Below are 20,792 nucleotides of genomic sequence, written 5' to 3'. Positions count from 1 at the left end.
GTTTTGCATTTCTTGCGGTTGCAGGGGAAGGTGCCGGGAGTGGAGGTTGGATTGGTGTGGGGTGTGGACCTGACGAGGGAGTCAGGGAGGGAGTGGTCTTTTCGGAACGCTGATAGGGGAGGGGAGGGAAATATATCCCTGGTGGTGGGGTCCGTTTGGAGGTGGTGGAAATGACGGCGGATGTTACGATGTATATGGAGGTTGGTGGGGTGGTAGATGAGGACCAGTGGGGTTCTGTCCTGGTGGCAATTGGAGGGGCAGGAAGTGGAAGAGATGCTGGTGGAGGGCATCGTCGACCACGTCTTGGGGGAAATTGCGATCCTTGAGGAAGGAGGCCATCTGGGTTGTACGGTTTTGGAACTGGTCCTCCTGGGAGCAGATGCGGTGGAGACGAAGGAATTGGGAATATGGAATGGCGTTTTTACAGGGGGCAGGGTGGGAGGAGGTGTAGTCTAGGTAGCTGTGGGAGTCGGTCGGTTTATAGTTAATGTCCGTGTTGATACGGTCGCCCGAGATAGAATGGAAAGGTCTAGGAAGAGGAGGGAGGAGTCTGAGATGGTCCAGGTGAATTTGAGGTCGGGGTGGAAGGTGTTGGTAAAGTGGATGAACTGTTCAACCTCCTCATGGGAGCACGAGGCAGCGCCGATACAGTCATCGATGTAGCGGAGGAAAAGGTGGGGGGTGGTGCCAGTTGTAAATCCTGTCTGAACCATTTCAAGTTTCACAACATAGGAGGGAGACCAGAATTGCTTCTCTGGTGTGATTGCTTTGCTATATACTCTGGGTACTCTGGCCTATTTTTATCTTGCCTGTAAGTGTTTACATCCTCGTAATATTAGTGTTACTTTTATAACAATCTTGTTATCATTTGGCTTTTGTAGAAAGTACATGTGCCATAAGACTGCAGTTTAAAGAAACCTAGTAGCTTCAACTGGAAATTTATAACTATGATGAACTGTAGCCAATCATTTGCCCATTTATCATAAGTCTTTGTTGTGGTTTTCTTTAAAATTATTCTGAATCATTTGTGAGGCCACTACATTTCACAGATTAACACTATATAGTGGAGGGAAGTATCTGTTCCATAATCTATATTCAAAATCAGTCAAGCGAGTGTAAGCATAGATCTACAAATATCTGGAAAATTATGACTGAAAAACACTTCGGGACTTTCTCTGGGTAAAGTCCTTACTTCAGTGTCTTTTTTGATGACATCTGTTATTGTTTTTGGGCTTTCTTTTTGGATCTTCCACAGTATGGAAATATTACACTTCAAAAAAATTAGCATTTAAAATGCTGCACATTGTGCTATAGGAACAAGATTTTGTTCAATTTCTCAATCACCTTTGAGAGTTGATTTCCAGGATTCAGAACTTAGAACCTTTGATGTCCAAGTGTAATGATTTGAGGCTGAGAGCCATTTTGGTGTTGGAGTGATAGCTGCACGTTTGAGAATCTCCAAGTGCTTGCTGGAGACTGCTGTGCAATCTGCACTGTAGTGTGAAACTGTCTGTAGCATAAAGCAATCATCCATGCCAGTGTTGCCAGTTTAGAAAGATAAGATTTTGATCATGATACCAAAGGTCAAATTATTATTAATGTTGAACACAGTGCTTACAGTAGGCTAGAAGAATAATTTACAGATTCATAGGAAGTAAAAGATTATGCTATCAGACTGGTTTGATAAATTGCATGTCTTTCTGCTAACATCTAGCATGAGACTAAATGGAGTATTTCCAAAAGTGATTACATTTCACCAAATGTCTGTGAAACTCAAACATTTTATTCACAAATGCATAACAATGCCTGAGTGTTTGACCACTGCTTTATGTTGCTAGTATGTGATCTTGTTGTGACTCATTTTACTTTGAGCCACACATTTTTATTTTGAGTATCTAAATATTTTTTTGTTACTTCACACATTTTCGTTCCTTCGTGCAGAGTATTCTTTGACTCTTGTGATGGCATTTTCCTGAACTATAACTGGATGGAGGAACATCTTCAGCAAATGACATCGATGATGGAAGGACGCCAGGCTGATATCTATGTTGGAATTGACGTGTTTGGTCGAGGAGATGTCGTAGGGGGAGAGTTTACAACCAATCGGGTAAGGTTGATTTAGAGCTGAATTCAGACAATTAACAGCTCCTAAGGCAGTTCTTAACTCCTCCTCCCAAATCTCTTACTTTATTTCTCTCTTATTATATGACTGCATTTTTTTCAATGGACCCTTCAAATCTCTGACATTGAGTATTTTGGTCATTTTAATGGGATATTCTGTTTATCATTTGCATGAATTGCAGATATGAATATTGATCTGTGCTTAGTGAACATATTGTTGCTCAAATTGTCAGTCGACTGGTAAAGGGAGATAGTGGTCTTGTATGAATCCAGTGAAATTACTACTCCAGTGACCCAGGCTGACACTGGTTCAGATCCCATGTGGCTGGGGTTTAAATTCAATTAATTTCAGGGGGTGAGGTTTAAATTCAATTAATAAGTCTGGAATATAAAGTTATTCTGCTTAATAATGACCATGCCAACTAACATTGTTGTAAATCCCCCATCTGATTTACTACAGTCCTTGTGGGAAGGAAATCAGCCCTTGGTCCTGTTGACATGTGACTCCACTCTCATCACCACCCCCCCCCCCCCCCCCCCCCCCCCAACTGAAATGGCCTAGTAAGTCACTTAGTTCAATAGTAATTATGAGGATGGGCAATAAATGCTGGCCTTGCTAATGATGCCCATGCCCACATCCAAAAAGGAATAGAAATAAAAAGTCATTTCTAACTTATGTTGAAAAGTTCACAACTTTGATTTTCTGGACCATTACGGTTTTATTGCAGCAATTTTGTCAGACTATCTAATTGGTGACATTTTAGGAAGAGGAAGAATTAAGTGTGGCACAGTGGAATAAGGAGTTCCCTTCTTTGCTGGTACAGGGCTTTGACATTTGCAAAGGAATTTGCATTTCATATTAGTGCTTTTGCTGCCCTCTGTTGTTGATTCATTGTATTCACAGCTGCTGCTATGTGCATTTGACCGAATGAGGTTTCACAGTACAGTTCTTTGACCATGCTCAAATGATGGTAATAAATCATGGCTAAACATTTTTTAAATTCTTCAAGTTCGAATACTGAGACAAGAATTTGGAATTGGCCAGAAATTTGTTTTTGCAGCTGTTGAATGAAAGCTAAAATCTGAAAAGTTTAAGGCCAAAGAGTAAATTATAAAGGTAATAGTCTGCAATTTGCACTGGTCTGGATAATGCCTTTTCATCAGTTTCAGAATGCAATGCGTCTTATAAGTCCAGTTGAAAATAAAGGAATGAATTGAAGGTCCAGTTTGCGTGTGCTAGACCAATTCTTCTTCAAGTATGGATACCACACAAGTTGTTTAATGGTTGAATATCAGATTTCCTGCCAGTTCCTGCATTGACTAGAGCCTTTTTTTGTGGTTATTTTATAAAAGTCTGTACAGCAGCTCAAAGACAGATTATTTTTAAGAAAAAGGCAATTGTAGGTCATTCTTTTGTATACTGTATGTTACTCAAGCAAATTACAAATCCAGGAACATGGAACAATTTCATTTTAAATATGAGAAGCTGTGACACAATTGTGTGCATTTTGGAACATGTAATTATGTCTTTGAAGTACGTTCAGACTATCTTCTAATAGTTCAAAGTAATACATAAATGGAAGTTAATTTTAGTAAAAAGATATTGATGTTCATCATGCAAGTGATTCCCTGCGCTCAAAACTAAAAGTTTCAGAACTCATTAGCTCTTCAATGCAGCATTAAATAGAAAGCCTACCTGCCTATTGCAGGTGAATGTTAAAGAGTATGTGATACGACTTGAAGTAAACCAGTAGTTATTCCACCTTCTTCCTCCGTTATCTCTACAATTATTAAATTGGCTAACTGACCATCTCACAGTCGTATGTGAGAAATTGCAGTGTGCCAATGTCAGGCTTATTGACCAATATTTCAAATCAATTCCTTCTGTATAAAGTACTTCATGATGTCTGGAGAAATGGCAAGGTTCTATATTAATGAAGATTTCTACTCTGTTAGTACAACTTATTTTGATAACTTTTGCAAATCCCTGTTTGACACTGTTATAATTTGCAGAAACTTAAGGATAATTTTTGCGCAAGTTGCAAAAATGTATTTAATCATCCCGTTTGTTGAAAGCTTCTAACCACAAAATTTCTTTCTACTGTTACAACTTCAAAGTAATTTGCATTGTATTCCAGTCTTTGGAACTCATCCGCAAGTACAACTTCTCCGCAGCTATATTTGCTCCTGGCTGGGTCTACGAGACTTTGGGAAAGGAAAACTTCCATCAAAACCAACACAAGTAAGTCAACATTGTCCAATGGAATATTGATGCTTGCCAAACTTGCGGCGATCAGGTCACCAAGTTCACCATATGACACACAATATGTGCAACAAGTGCGGTGAATGTTGTCCCAGAGATGAACTGGGATTAAGGGCTGGGGTAGAATAGCATTGAGGCTGAGCGATATTGCGGACAGCAGCTCTGAGCGATATTGCGGACAGAGAAAGGTAAAAGGTAGGAATGGGGAAAGGTGATTTGGTCCTTTGAGTCTGTTTTGCCATTCAATCCTATAATCATGGCTCATCATTCAACTCGGGAACTTATTCCAGCTATCACCGCACACTCTTTGATCCCTTTAGCCATAAGAATGATTAGATTCCCTACCGTGTGGAAACAGGCCCTTTGGCCCAACCAGTCCGCACCGACCCTCCAAAGAGTAACCCACCCAGACCTATTTCCCTCTGACTAATGCACCTAACATTATGAGCAATTTAGCACGGCCAATTCACCTGACCTGCACATCTTTGGACTGTGGGAGGAAACCGGAGCACCCGGAGGAAACCCACGCAGACACAGGGAGAATGTGCAAACTCCACACAGACAGTCGTCCGAGACTGGAATTGAACCTGGGATCCTGGTGCTGTGAGGCAGCAGTGCTAACCACTGAGCTACCATGCCACCATATCTCATTCCTTCTTAAATGTTCAATGTTTTCGCCTCAATTGCTTTTCTCTGGGAGAGAATTCCAAAGGCTCACTACTCTCTGGGTGAAGAAATTTCTCCTGATATGGTCCATCCTGTATCCAAAGACTGTGATCCCTGGTTCTGGATTGTCATTGGGACCATCCTTCCTGCATTTATACTGCCTAGTCCTGTTAGAATTTTATTGCTTTCTATGAGATCATTTTTCTAAACTCAAGTGAGTATAATCTGGACCGATTTAGCATCTCTTCATATGTTAGTCCTGCTACCCAGGAGTAAGTCTAATAAATCTTTGTTGCACTCTCTCCATAATCAGAACATCCTTCCTTTGATAAGGAGACCAAAGTTGCACACAATACTCTATGTATAGTCTCACCAATGCCCTGTGCAATTGCAGCAAGACATTCCTGCTCCTGAATCCTCTCACTCTGATGTCCAATATAACAACATTATACTTCATTTACCATGCATTTGCTCACTTGCTCAACTTGTTTCAATCAGACTGAAGCATCTTTGCATCCTCCTCATATCTCACTCTCTTAGTCAACTTTGTGCTGTCTGCAAACTTACAGACATTATATTTCGTTCCCTCATCTAAATCATGAATATATCTCGTGAATAGCTGGAGTCTAATTACTCATCACTGTGGTAACCCACTAGTCACTGACTGCCCATTTATTCCTACTCTGTTTCCTATCTGCCAGCTAGTTCCCTAACTATGTCATTCCACTATTTCCAAGCCCATTCACTTTAATTATACATGCCAATGTTGTGTGCCTTCTGTAAGCTCAAGTAAACCACATCCAACGGCTCCTCCTTATCAATGTCTCGAATTACAATCCTCATACTTTAGTAGATTTATCAAGGATGTTTTCCCTTCCTTAAGTCCATGCTCTCTCTGTCCGATCCTTTCATTATTTGCCAAGTGCTCTGCTTTTAAACCTTTTAAAATGAACTCCAACATTTTCTGTGCTATGACACTAGGTTAGCCATTCTATATTTCCCAGTTTTCTCTCTATCCTCTTTTTTAAACAGTGGGGTTACATTAGCCAGCCTAACAATCTACAGGAACTGTTCCAAAGACTGTAGAATCTTGAAATATGGCACCAATGTTTCCATTATTTCCACGGCCACTTCCTGAAATACTCTGAGATGTAGATTATTGGACTCTAGGGATTTATCAGTATTTAGATTAGATTAGATTACAGTGTGGAAACAGGCCCTTCGGCCCAACAAGTCCACACCGACGGCCACTTCCTGAAATACTCTGAGATGTAGATTATTGGACTCTAGGGATTTATCAGTATTTAATCCCATCAATTTCCCAACACCATTTCCCTACTAGTACTGATTTCATTTGGTTCTTTCCTCTCAATAGACCCTCTGTTCCTCAACATTTTGGGACATTTTATGTGTCCTCCTTCATGAATACAGAACCAAAATGTATATTTTATTGGTTTGCCAATTTGTTCCCAATTTAAATGTAACCTGTTTTTGACTGTAAGGGACCTACATTTGTCTTCACTGACCTTTTTCTCTTCATGAACCTTTTTCTCTTCACATACCCTCCGAAGCTTTTACAATCAGTTTTTATGTTACTCTATTTTCCCTCTCTTAGTCAATCCCTTTGTCCTTCTTTGCTAAATCTAAACTACTTCCAATCTACAGGTGTGCTGCTTTTTTTAGCCAATTTTTATGTCCTTTCCTGGGTCTAATATTATCCCTAATTTCCCTTTCTGGTTTTAGTTTTGTTCCAGTCAAAGAATATTTTTAGTACTGGCAGCTAATTATTACCCAGCATCCATTTGCAATACAATAACTGCCAGAATTTCATTTTCATCGATGGTGGCCTCTTTACTGCATAACTGAATGCAGCTAGACTGGAGATTATTTTTATAACATTGAGGATTGCTTCTACCTGCAGGACCTTTTATTTAATTTTAACATGGCCAGGTAGACTCTTGTGTGTTCTCAGTCAAATAGATTGCCACAGGGTCCTAATGTCGCACCTAATGGAGAGCATCAATTCACCAAATGTCAATGGCTGATTTACCCCATGTGACTGAAGTGTCAAACAACATGGCACAAATGCTATGGAATTTTCATTGTTCCATTTGACACAGTGGGTGAAAGAGCAAGCATTATGGGAATGTGTTCTGTGCAGTTATTGCAGGTAGAGAAGACATTAGGGCTGCTCTGAGATTTCCTCCCAAAACTACTTCTCTGTTCCAACTCTCTCCCTTCCTTTCAAAGTCTGTTTTGCCTGGTCCAATATCTGTACATGTGATAACATTTGTTTGAAGTGCCTTGGAATGTTTTACCATGTTGAAGGGATTATGTAAATATAAGTTAGGTTGTGGGGGGAGTTTGACATTATTGATCACATTTTGTGAAAGGATTTGTTATGTGTTGGAATCTGTTGTCTGTCTGTCTCTTTCTAGGTTCTGGAACTTGTTGACTGAATACTTACCCAGTCATAGCATCTGCAGCTTGCCCTTTGCCACCTCTTTCTGTCAGGGCTTTGGAATGAATCTTTACAGGAATGGAAAGGTAGGACTTGACTGACTAACTTTACAGTACAACGTTAACTCCTTCCCTCCCTGTACTCAGGCAGCAGACATGTGGAGGGAGGCTATGTGGAGCAAACTAATTTTGAATTTAATTGCATGAAAAAAAGAATGTTGAACAAATTCATTTTTATAACAAGTCATCATTGCTGCAATGGTAGGACTGAGCATCCCCCTGATTCACCTTCCTCGTTATGTTTAAAAATATGTCCTTAGGATGAGCTTCCTTTGTGATGTTATTGTATTAAGTTCATCCAGGTGCAGTAGAGGGTGGTATATGTACATTTCAATTGCCCTCAATGCTCCTGAGAAGATGGTGGTCCTCCTTGGACTAGTGCAGTTCCTGTGTTTCCAGGACTTCAACAATACTGTTAGACAGGGAACATCCAGGGGTTAGTGCAGTAACATTGCAGAAATAGCAGCTTGCAGTCTAGTCAGGATAGCCTGTGATTTTGAGGAGGATGGTCATAATCTTGTTGCTCTTGCACTTCTTGGTGGTAATGCTGAAAGGACAAGAACGGATGTTTGCTCTCTCTTTAGTGTGTTGTATACACACATGCTGTTATCGCAGAAGAGTGCACCTCCCCGTCTTGTAAACACCTAATCTTATTTATACAATTAGCACAATTTCAGCTGTGAAGAGAGACTAGAGTGGCTGGGATTGTTTTCTCTGAGTGGTGGAAGCTGAGAGTGGATCTGATTGAGGTGTACAAATTTCTGAAGGGTCAGAGGCAGGATAGCTCGGGAGAAACCTTTCCTTTAGGTAGAGGGGTCAGTAAACAGGGGGCCCAGTTTTGAGGTAAGGAGCAGGAAGTTTAGAAGATTTTGAGGAAAACCTTTTTCTGGAAAACTTGTTTTTGCTGCCCAAAAGCATGGGAGGGGCAGGGACCCTCAAGACATTTAAGAACTGTTCAGATGAACACTTGAAACACCATAGCATAGGGCCGAAAGGCCTCTTTCTGTGCTGTAAAAACTCTAGCCTGTTTGTGATGAGCTTCCTTTGTGATGTTATTGTATTATATCCAGGTCCAGTAGAGGGTGGTACATGTATGGAATGAGCTGCCAGAGGAAGTGGTGGAGGCTGGTACAATTGCAACATTTAAAAGGCATTTGGACATTTATATGAATAGGAAGGGTTTGTAGGGATATGGGCCGGGTGCTGGCAGGTGGGACTAGATTGGGTTGGGATATCTGGTCGGAATGGACGGGTTGGACCGAAGGGTCTGTTTCCATGCTGTACATCTCTATGACTGTATGAATCTTGAATACACCATTACATTCCCGACTTGAGCCTTGTAAATGATGGAGAAGCTCTGAGGAGTCAGGAAGTGAACCTCCTTTTACAGGGTGCAGTGTTTGGCCTGGTCTTTTAGCTACTATATTGATATGGCTGGATCACTTATTCCTTGATTCAATGATGGCAGTTTGTTTGTGGAAGGAGGTTTGTTGATAACAGTAGACTTTAAAATTGGGGATGTGGAGATAGATAATCATGACCTGGCACTTGTACTAGTGACTTGAGTCCCAGGCCTATGTTTATTCAGGCTCTGTTGTAAGTTGGCTCAGGTTGCTTAATTATTGCAGAAGTGGAATTAAACAAGTTGAATCCTCAATGAACAGCCTAGTTCATGACATTATGAGGGAAAGAAGGTCATTTATAACATAACTTAAAAAGTTTGACTCAGGATGTTTCCCTGAGGAGCTCCTGCAGTCATGTCCTGAGGCTGCAGTGACTGACGTCTGGTGAGCATTTCCATAAATCCTGTTGAGACCAGCTACTGGAAGGGTTTCCCCTGGACATTTACTGACCAGTACTGGACCAAATGCTGCCTTGACTTTGAGGACGGTTACTGTCACCTCCGCTTTGTGTTTTATAGAGAATTCTTGATGCTGCAGTGGTGTTTGTTTTGCTTGATTCTGCAGTTCAGCACAAACATAAAATTTGCCAGTCTATTCAAGCACATGTAAAATAAATGTTCTGTGACTCCATGTAAATAACACTTAAATATATTGGACATACATCTCTTATTCATTTGTGAATCTATTTCTTAATGACTGTTTACAAATCAGCATTAAAGGCACTCTCCTACAAACTCCATTTAGCACAGAATGAATCTCAAACAAGTCCACACAGACCCATTACCCGAACCTATTATTCTACATTTACCCTAACTAATGCACTGAACTTAAACATCCCTAAGCACTATGGGCAATTTAGCATAGCCAATTCACCTAACCTGCACATCTTTGGATTGTGGGAGGAAACCGGAGCATCCGGAGGAAACTCACGCAAACACAACTCCACACAGACAGTTGCCCGAGGCTGGAGTTGAGCCCGGGTCCCTGGTGCAGTGAGGCAGCAGTGCTACCACTGAGCCATTGTGCCGCCCCAGACAGCAGAGTTCTTTCATGTGCATTTGAACTCATCTCATTCTTATTGGACCTTTTTGACATAAAAGGCATCAGTAAGGAATATAGGAAAAGGAGTAGGCCATTCTGTCCATTGAGCCTACCCCACCATTCAATACGATCATGGCTGACTGAACACTTAAGTGCGTTTTACTCGCTCCATCCCCATAACCCTGTACACCACTGGTAATCCGAAATCTATCAATTTTGACCTTAAAGACACTCAAAGACTGAGCTTCCAAAGGTTCACATTCCAAAATAATTTCTTCTCATGTCAAACCAAAGGAACATCCCCCTTATTTTTAAATTATGTTTGAGTTTGATTTATTGTTGTCATGTCATAGAGTCACAGACCCTTCGGTCCAACCCGTCCATACCGACCAGATATCCCAACCCAATCTAGTCCCACCTGCCAGCACCGGGCCCATATCCCTCTAAAGCCTTCTTATTCATATACCCATCCAAATGCCTTTTAAATGTTGCAATTGTACCAGCCTCCACCAATTCCTCTGGCAGCTCATTCCATACATGTACCACCCTCTGCATGGAAAAAGTTGCCCCTTAGGTCTCTTTTATATCGTTCCCTAAACCTATGCCTTCTAGTTCTGGACTCCCCCACCCCAGGGAAAATACTATTTATCCTATCCATGCCCCTCATAATTTTGTAAACCTCGATAAGAGCCTATTCAGCCTCTCCCTATAGCTCAAATCCTCCAACCCTGGCAACATCCTTGTAAATCTTTTCTGAACGCTTTCAAGTTTCACAACATCTTTCTGATAGGAAAGAGACCAGGATTGCAGTGGCTGAACCAATGTCCTGTACAGCCGCAATATGACCCCCCAAATCCTGTACTCAATATTCTGACCAATAAGGGAAAGCATACCAAATGCCGCCTTCACTATCCTATCTACCTGTGACTCTACTTTCAAGGAGCTATGAACCTGCCCTCCAAGATCTCTTTGTTCAGCAACACTCCCTAGGACCTTACCACTGAGTGTATAAGTCCTGCTAAGATTTGCTTTCCCACAATGCAGCACCTCACATTTATTTGAATTAAACACCATCTGCCACTTCTCAGCCCATTGGCCCATCTGATTAAGATCTTGTTGTAATCTGAGGTAACCTTCTCCACTGTCCACTGCACCTCCAATTTTGGTGTCATCTGCAAACTTACTAACTGTACTGCTTATGCGCGCATCCAAATCATTAATATAAATGATGAAAAGTAGAGGTACCAGCACCGATCCTTGTGGCACTTCACTGGTCACAGGCCTCCAGTCTGAAAAACAACCCTCCACCACCACCCTCTGTCTTCTACCTTTGAGCCAGTTCTTTATTCAAATGGCTAGTTTTCCCTGTATTCCATGAGATCTAACCTTGCTAACCAGTCTCCCATGAGGAACGTTGTTGAATGCCTTGCTGAAGTCCATATAGATCACAGCTACCGCTCTGCTCTCATCAATCCTCTTTGTTACTTCTTCAAAAAACTGAATGAAGTTTGTGAGACATGATTTCCCACGCACAAAGCCATGTTGATTACCCCTAATCAGTCCTTGTCTTTCCAAATACATGTACATCCTGTCCCTCAGAATTCCTTTCAACAACTTGCCCACCACTAACGTCAGGTTCACTGGTCTATAGTTCCTTGGCTTGTCCTTACCACCTTTCTTCAACAGTGGCACCATGTTAGCCAACCTCCAGTTTTCCGGCACCTCACCTGTGACTATTAATGATAAAGATATCTCAACAAGAGGCCCAGCAATCACTTCCTAGCTTCCCACAGAGTTCTGGGGTACACCTGATCAGTTCTTGGGAATGTATCCACCTTTATGTGTTTCAAGACATCCAGCACTTATTCTTCTGTAATATGGACAGTTTTCAAATGTCACTCTCTATTTCCCTACATTTTATATCTTCCATGTCTTTTTCTACATTAAATACTGATGCAAAATACTCGTTTAGTATCTTCCCCCGTTTTCAGCGGCTCCACACAAAGGCCACCTCACTGATATTCTCTCCCTAGTTACCCTTTTGTCCTTAATGTATTTGTAAAAACCCTTTGGATTCTCCTTACCTTTATTTGCCAAAGCTATCTCATGTCTCCTTTTTGCTATCCTGATTTCCCTCTTAAGTATACGCCTACTGCCTTTATACTGTTCTAAGGATTCACTCGATCTATCCTGTCTATACCTGATATATGCTTCCTTCTTTTTCTTACCCAAACCCTCAATTTCTTTAGTCATCCAGCATTCCCTATACCTACCAGCCTTTCCTTTCACCCTAACAGGAATATACTTTCTCTGGACTCTCGTTATCTCATTTCTGAAGGCTTCCCATTTTCCAGCCGTCCCTTTACCTGCGAACATCTGCCCAGTCAGCTTTCGAAAATTCTTGCCTAATATCATCAAAATTGGCCTTTCTCCAATTTAGAACCTCAACTTTTAGATCTGGTCAATCCTCATCCATCACTATTTTGAAACTAATACAATTATGGTCGCTGGCCCCAAAGTGCTCCCCCACTGACACCTCAGTCACCTGCCCTTTTTTCCCAAGAGTAGGTCAAGTTTTGCACCTTCTCTAGTAGGTACATCCACATACTGAATCAGAAAATCGTCTTGTACAAATTCCTCTCCATCTAGACCCTTAACACTATGGCAGTCCCAGTCTATGTTTGGAAAGTTAAAATCCTCCACCATAACCACCCTATTAATCTTACAGATAGCTGATATCTCCTTACAAGTTTGTTTCTCAATTCCCTCTAACTATTAGGGGGTCTATAATACAATCCCAATAAGGTGATCATCCCTTTCTTATTTCTCAGTTCCATCCAAATAATTTCCCTGGATGTATTTCCGGGAATATCTTCCCTCAGCACAGCTATAATGCGATACCTTATCAAAAATGCCACACCTCCTCCTCTCTTGCCTCCCTTTCTATCCTTCCTGTAACATTTGTATCCTGGAACATTAAACTGCCAGTCCTGCCCATCCCTGAGCCATGTTTCTGTAATTGCTATGATATCCCAATTCCCTGTTCCTAACCGTGCCCTAAGTTCATCTGCCTTCCCTGTTAGGCCCCTTGCATTTAAATAAATGCAATTTGATTTATCAGTCCTACCTTGTCCCTGCCTGCCCTGACTGTTTGACTCGCTTCTGTTCTTAACTGTACCAGTCTCAGATTGATCCCTTTCCCCCCCCCCCCGCCCCACCTTACTAGTTTAACTCCTCCCAAGCAGCTCTAGCAAATCTCCCTGCCAATATATTAGTCCCCTTCCAATTTAGGTGCAATCCGTATGTGCATCGAGATACAGTGAAAAGTGTTGTTTTGCATGCTTTACAGGTAGATTGTACCTTACAAGATGCATGAGGATAGCAGAACAGAGTGGAGAATACAGTGTTACAGCTACAGAGAAGGTGGAGAGAGAGTCATCACGATTAACATCTGAGACGTTCATTCAAAAGTCTGATTATAGAGGGGAAGAAGCTGTTCTTGAACCTGTTTGTACATGTATTCAAACTATCATATCTTCTGCCTGATGGAAGAGGGTTGAAGAGAACATGACGGGTGGGGGGTGTCTTTGATTATGTTAGTTGCATTCCTGAGGCAGCAGGAAGTATAGATGGAATCAATGGATATGAGGCTGGTTTGTGTGATGGACTGGGCTCTGTTCATAATTCTCTGTAGTTTCTTATGGTCTTGGGAAGAGCAGTTGCCAAACCATGCTGAGATGTATCCAGATAGGATGCTTTCTAAGGCGCATCTATAAAAATTGCTGGAGTCTTTGTGGACATGCTGAATTTCCTTAGCTTGTTGAGGAAGTTATGTACAGACCTCCTAACAATAGTCAGGACCACGGGTACAAGATGTACCAGGAAATAGACACAGCATGTCAGAAAGGCAAGGTCATGGTGATCATGGGGGACTTCAATATGCAGGTGGACTGGGTGAATAATGTAGTTGGTCAATCCAAAGAAAGGGAATTCATGGAATGCTTACAGGATGGCTTTTTGGAACAGCTTGTGATGGAGCCCACAAGGGAGCAGGCTATTCAGGACTAAGTGCTATGTAATGAGCCAGACTTTATAAAAGATTTTAAAGTAAGGGAACACTTAGGAAGCAGTGATCATAATATGGTAGAGTTCAGTCTACAGTTTGAAAGAGAGGAGGAAAAATCAGATGTAATGGTGTTACAGTTACATAGAGGTAATTACAGGAGCATGAGAGAGAATTTTTCTCTTAAGTAGACCCCTACTGCTTTTATACTCTTCTTAGGATTCACTCGATCTCTCCTGTCTATAACTGACATATGCTTCCTTTGTTTTCTTAATCAAATCCTCAATTTCTTTCATCATCCAGCATTCCCTATACCTACCAGCCTTCCCTGGTCAATCGTTTTCCATCACTATTTTAAATCTAATAGAATTATGGTCGCTGGCCCTAAAGTGCTCCCCCATTGACACCTCAGTCACCTGCCCTGCTTTACTTCCTAAGAGTAGGTCAAGGTTTGCATCTTCTCTAGTAGGTACATCCACAGATTGATTCAGAAAATTTTCTTGTACACACTCAACAGATTCCTCTCCATAGCCCCAGTCTATGTTTGGAAAATTAAAATCCCCTACCATAACTACCCTATTATTCATACAGATAAGTGACACATCCTCACAAATTTGTTTCTCAATTTCCCTCTGACTATTGGGGGGTCTCTAATACAATCCCAATAATGTGATCATCCCTTTCTTATTTCTCAGTTCCACCCAAATAACTTCCCTGGATGTATTTCCGGGAATACCCTCCCTCAGTACAGCTGTAATGCTATCCCTTATCAAAAACGCCACACCCCCTCCTCTCTTGCACCTCCCCACCCTCCACCTTTCTGTCCTGCCTGTAGCATTTGTATCCTGGAACATTAAGCTGCTAGACCTGTCCATCCCTGAGCCATGTTTCTGTAATTACTATGATATCCCAGTCCCATGTTCTTAACCATGCCCTGAGTTCATCAGCCTTCCCTGTTAGGCCTCTTACGTTGAAATAAATGCAGTTGAATTTATCAGTCCTACCTTGTTCTCTGTTTTGACCCTGCCTGCCCTGACTGTTTGACTCACTTTTGTTCTCAACTGTACCAGTCTCAGATTGATCTCTTTCCTCACTATCTCCCTGGGTCCACCCCACCTTACTAGTTTAAATCCTCCCGAGCAGCTCTAGCAAATCTCCCCGCCAGTATATTAGTCCCCTTCCAATTTAGGTGCAATCCATCCTTCTTGTACAGGTTATTTCTACCCCAAAAGAGATTCCAATGATCCAAAAATGTGAATCCTTCTCCCATACACCAATTTCTCAGCCACACATTCATCTGCTCTATCCTCCTATTCCTGCCCTCACTAGCTAGTAGCACTGGGAGTAATCTAGATATCTTTGAGGAGAAAGTGAGGACTGCAGATGCTGGAGATCAGAGCTGAAAATGTGTTGGCGGAAAAGCGCAGCAGGTCAGGCAGCATCCAGGGAACGGGAGAATCGACGTTTCGGGCATAAGCCCTTCTTCAGGAAGAAGGGCTTATGCCCGAAACGTCGATTCTCCTGTTCCCTGGATGCTGCCTGACCTGCTGTGCTTTTCCAGCAACACATTTTCAGCGGTAATCCAGATATTACTACTCTCGAGGGATCTTCTTTTTAAATTCCTGGCAAACTCTCTGTAATCTCCCTTCAGAATCTCAACCTTTTCCCTTCCTATGTCGTTGTTTCCATTGTGCACAGTGACCTCTTGCTGGCCTCTCTCCCCTTAAGAACTTTCTGTACCCTCTCTGAGACATCCTTGATCCTGGCACCAGAGAAGCGACACACCATTCTGATTTAGTAAGGGATGGTCGTGCGTGACAAACCTGTTTGAATTCTTTGAAGAGGTAACAAGTAGGTTAGACCAGGGAAACCCAGTGGATGTTATCTACCTAGACTTCCAAAAGGTCTTTGATAAGGTGCCTCACAGGAGGCTGCTGATTAAGGCGAAGGCCCATGGTGTTCAAGGTGAGCTACAGGCATGGATTGAGGATTGGCTGTCTGACAGAAGGCAGAGAGTTGGGATAAAAGGTTCTTTTTCGGAATGGCAGCTGGTGACAAGTGGTGTCCCACAGGGTTCAGTGTTGGGGCTGCAGCTGTTCACTTGTATATATTAATGATCTGGATGAAGGGACTGGGGGCATTCTGGCGAAGTTTGCCGATGATACAAAGTTAGGTGGACAGGCAGGTAGTACTGAGGAGGTGGGGAGGCTGCAGAAAAAAATTAGACAATTTAGGAGAGTGGTCCAGGAAATGGCTGATGAAATTTAACATTAGCAAATACAAGGCCTTGCATTTTGGAAAAAAGAACACAGGCATGGACTATTTCTAAACAGTGAGAAAATTCTTAAAGCCAAAATACAAAAGATCTGGGAGTGCTAATCCAGGATTCTCTAAAGGTTAGCTTGCAGGTTGAGTCCATGATTAAGAAAGCGAATGTAACATTGCCATTTATCTCAAGAGGGTTGGAATATATAAGCAGCAATGTGCTTCTGAGAATTTATAAAGTTTTAGTTAGGCCCCATTTGGAATACTGTATCCAATTTGGGCTCCACACCTCAGGAAGGACATACTGGCACTGGAGCATGTCTAGCGGAGATTCACACAGATTATCCCTGGAATGGTAGGCCTAACATACGATAAACGGCTGAGGATCCTGGGATTGTATTCATTAGAGTTTAGAAGGTTGAAGGGAGATCTAATAGAAACTTATAAGATAATGTCTGGCTTAAAAGGGTGGACACTGGGAAGTTGTTTCCGTCAGGCGGGGAGACTAGGACCCGTGGGCACAGCCTTAGAATTAGAGGGTGTCAATTTAAAAAGGAAAGGAGGAAACACTTCTTCGGCCAGAGAGTGGTGGGCCTGTGGAATTCATTGTCACAGAGCGCAGTGGAGGCCGGAACGTTAAATGTCTTCAAGACAGAGACTGATAAATTCTTGGTGTCGCAAGGAATTAAGGGCTACGGGGAGAGTGTGGGTAAGTTGAGTTGAAATACCCATCAGCCATGATTAAATGGCAGAGTGGACTCGATGGGCTGAATGACCTTACTTCCACTCCTATGTCTTATGGTCTTATGGAAATAGTGGAGTTGTTGTGCTTTCTTGACCATTGTATCCCTCTCATTTTAATTCCCAAGACAGAGGAAAATTTTACCTGCACCTACCCTTTTAAGTATTATGTAGCTTTCAATGAGATCACCTCTCATTCTCGAGAGAATACAGGTCCAGTTTGCCCAAATTCTCTTCATAGGATAGTTCTGCCATCCTGGGAACACATCTGCTGAACCTTCATTGCACTCCCTCAATGGAACTAAAGGTATTAGAAGACCAAAACTGCACACATTACTGCTGGTGTGGTCTAACCAATTTAGTGCGTAGCTATGCACTGCCCTGGGTGAGGTTGAATATTTGTGTTGGGAGAAAGTGAGGACTGCAGGTGCTGGAGATCAGAATCGAGAGTGTGGTGTTGGAAAAGTACAACAGGTCAGGCAGCATCCGAGGAGCAGGAGAATTGACATTTTGAGCATGAGCCCTTCATCAGGAATTTAAGACTAAGATACATAGATTATCGAGTATCAGCGTGATCAAGTGTTATGGAGAGAAGGCGGGAGAATAGGGTTGAGAAACCTATCACCCATGAGCAGACTCGATAGGCTGAATGGCCTAATTTCTGAATAGCCACCTTCCTGATGAAGGGCTCATGCCTGAAACATCGATTCTCCTGCTCCTCGGATGCTGCCTGACCTGCTGTGCTTTTCCAGCACCACACTCTCAACTCTGAATATTCATGGTTGAATATTTTACAATAAAAGGAATCTGCTGACTCTGACTTGGACTTGGCCACTATGGCTCATTGTGAGCAGACTGCAAATAACATCTAAGCTGAGCCACAGTACAATGGTACTTGTCAAAATGTTCAAGTAAAAATATTTCATTTCTAAAATAAACCTCATCAATCACAAAGTCTTGCCAACAAATGCTACAATTTTCAATGTCTCTATTTTTTGGAAAGTCTTGCATTAACTATGCAAAAGCACCAAATCATAGAACATATTAAAAGTAATCTGCAGACAGAGCCACAGCCAAGCACATTAAGACTTTCTAATGTAATGATCTGAAATTTCCATCTATATTGCCACAAATAATATGGAGCCTTATAAAAGACATAATCAAATCTGTGTTTAGATAACATAATAAAGGATCAGTCCAAAGCATTGCAGCCTTTGATTAGATTACAAGCTCATAGTCAATCCTTGCTGCGTATCATTTTTTATACATATTGTACATTCATTCTTGGACACTTGCAAAAATGTAGTGGCATTTACAATGTTACAAGTTACAATGATATCTTGAGTGTTTTAATAGCTGTAAAAGTAAACATACAGATGTAGCATAACCACTTCTCCAAGTCTTCATGTCTCTGATCTTTGATGTAGCGGAACTGCTCAGTTCATGGTCCAGTTTGACCTTCAGACAATAATATGCAAGAAGAAGAGCCTTTAAGCATCTACAGTGTACACTCAGCAGTAGCACTCTCACTTTCTCAGGTAGAAGGTTGTGGATTGAAGATTCACTCCAGAGGCATGAGTACTGTAATCGGGGCTGACACACTCAGCACAGTACTTCCTGCAGGAATTATGAAACATGAAGGCGAGACCCATCTGCCCTCTCAAGAGATTTTAAATGATCTTACGGCATTGTTTCAAAAGAAGTGCAATGCACCGCTGCCTCATATCACGGCCAATGTTTACCCCTCTGTAATATTACTAAAACTGTCTGCTCCTGGATGCAATTGCTGCTGCTGCTTTGCTCAGCCCAGAATACTTGATGCCATTGTTCTTACATTACAACAGTGAGTGGTCATAATGAAGTGTGGGTGTTACTAGCTGGGTCATCGTTTATTGCTTGTGCTTAGTTGCCTTTGAGAAGGTGTAGTGAGCTGCCTTGAAATACCACTGCAGGCTATCTGTGTGGGTACCACACAATGCCATTAGGGACAGAGTTTCAGGATTTTGACCCAGTGACAGTGAAAAGACGTGATATATTCCCAAGTTGGAATGCTGAGTGGCTTGAAGAGGAACTTGAAGGTGGTCAAGTTGTTCTGTACTGCTGTCCCTTGTCCTTCTAGATGGTAATAGTCACGGGCTTGGATAGAGCTGTTTAAGGAGCCTTGGTGATTTTCTGCAGTGCATCTTGTAAATGGTATACACTACTGCTACTGAGTGTTGATGGTGGAGGGAGTGGATGCTTATTGATGTGGTGCCAATCAAGTGGGCTGCTTTTTCTGGATGGTGTCAAACTTCTTGAGTGTTGTTGGAGCTGCACCCATTTGTTTAAGTGGGCAGTGTTCCATTACATTCCTGACTTGTGCCTTGTAGATGATGGATACGTTTTGGGGAGGCTGAAGCTTGAAGGTTCCTAGCCTCTGACCAGCTGTAGTTGCTATAGTATTTACAGCTACTCAGATCAGTTTCTGGTCCGTGGTAATCCCAGGAGGTTGATAGTAGGGAATTCAGCAAATGGCAATGCCATTGAATGTCAAGGGACAATGGTTAAATTCTCTTGTTGAAGATGGTAATTGCCTGGCACTTATATACACGAATGTTACTTGTAACTTGCAAACATAAAGGAGACTTGGAGAATTACATTTTATATTGACTTTAAAGTCCATTAGGGTATCCTGAACCGATAAGAGGCGCTACCTAAAAACAGTTTTGCTCTTAATTTGACATGTATCATGGATATATTCTTGGAAATATTTGATTATGATGCCAGGCTGTTGGTATTTTAGATTAGTTGTTTGAACGATTAATTAATCCACTGAGATTAAAAATGCAGAAAATCAATACTGGTAATAATATTTTTATTTTGAGTACCATCAATAAAAATCAGAATCTAAATTGTCTACTGATTCCCATTTCACATTGCCTGCCAGTAGACTTCACTATTTTTGTATCTTGCTTCAGTCATTTACCAGCACTGTGGTGTTGCTTCCTGCAGGTGGAGGTTGCTGGAAGTTGGCTTAATCTTAGTGCACAGGAAATTCAGCCTCTGTTTGTGGATCAGCAGCTGGATCCGGCCAATGGCTGTGTGAAGACCCATGGGTGTTCAAAGGATGCCTGGAATGGAGGATGCTGTCTTGTGGTTAAAGGGCTAATCCCTGCCAGCAGATCAAGTGTGTCTGTGAGGTTAGTGCATGTATAAATATTTCTAATATTCTTCATTATTTACCACTTCTCCCAATTAAGAGATTTTTTTCTATGGAACACCTTTGGGATCCCAGTGCCATCCCAAAGTTTTCATGGCTTTTAAAACAGCAGAGAGCGGCGCGAGCTGGGCGGAAGTGAAGTTGGAGCGCAGAGCTGGTCGGGAAGGTAAGTGATTTATATTTAAGAACTTAATTCGACGCCAACGGTCTTTTCCCAGCAGAGAGCGGCGCGAGCTGGGCGGAAGTGAAGTTGGAGCGCAGAGCTGTTCGGGAAGGTAAGTGATTGATATTTGAGTGGGTGTGTTCTGGACCCCAGGCCCTACAAAGTAGGGTCTCCCTCCCATCCTCCTCCTCTAACCTAACTTTAAAGTCCACAGGTAAGCTACTCAGTGTTCTTGTTTTGGAGACTAAGTGTAGAGTTATGGCAGCGCAGGCAGTGGAATGTTCCTCCTGCAGGATGTTTGAGGTAGGGGTGACCACCGATGCTCCTGCCGACTTCATCTGCAGGAA

General features: G+C 42.1%; 2 protein-coding genes across 2 annotated transcripts in view; one reads left to right on the top strand and one right to left on the bottom strand.

The window, feature by feature from the left end:
• Positions 1–20,792, bottom strand: part of rbfox3a (RNA binding fox-1 homolog 3a) — a 1,786,123-nt gene that overhangs the window by 54,296 nt on the left and 1,711,035 nt on the right. The window lies entirely within an intron of this gene.
• Positions 1–20,792, top strand: part of engase (endo-beta-N-acetylglucosaminidase) — a 61,884-nt gene that overhangs the window by 22,100 nt on the left and 18,992 nt on the right. Inside the window, exons 7-10 of the mRNA XM_043714672.1 lie at positions 1,942–2,107; positions 4,260–4,363; positions 7,489–7,597; positions 20,075–20,262. Of these exons, the coding sequence (XP_043570607.1) occupies positions 1,942–2,107; positions 4,260–4,363; positions 7,489–7,597; positions 20,075–20,262 (567 nt within the window). The remainder of the gene's footprint in view (positions 1–1,941; positions 2,108–4,259; positions 4,364–7,488; positions 7,598–20,074; positions 20,263–20,792) is intronic.

Source organism: Chiloscyllium plagiosum, chromosome 24 (assembly GCF_004010195.1).
Source record: "Chiloscyllium plagiosum isolate BGI_BamShark_2017 chromosome 24, ASM401019v2, whole genome shotgun sequence".
NCBI classification, from domain to species: domain Eukaryota; kingdom Metazoa; phylum Chordata; class Chondrichthyes; order Orectolobiformes; family Hemiscylliidae; genus Chiloscyllium; species Chiloscyllium plagiosum.
The sequence above is the reverse complement of the archived record's forward strand: the minus strand, read 5'-3'. Positions and strand labels throughout refer to the sequence as shown.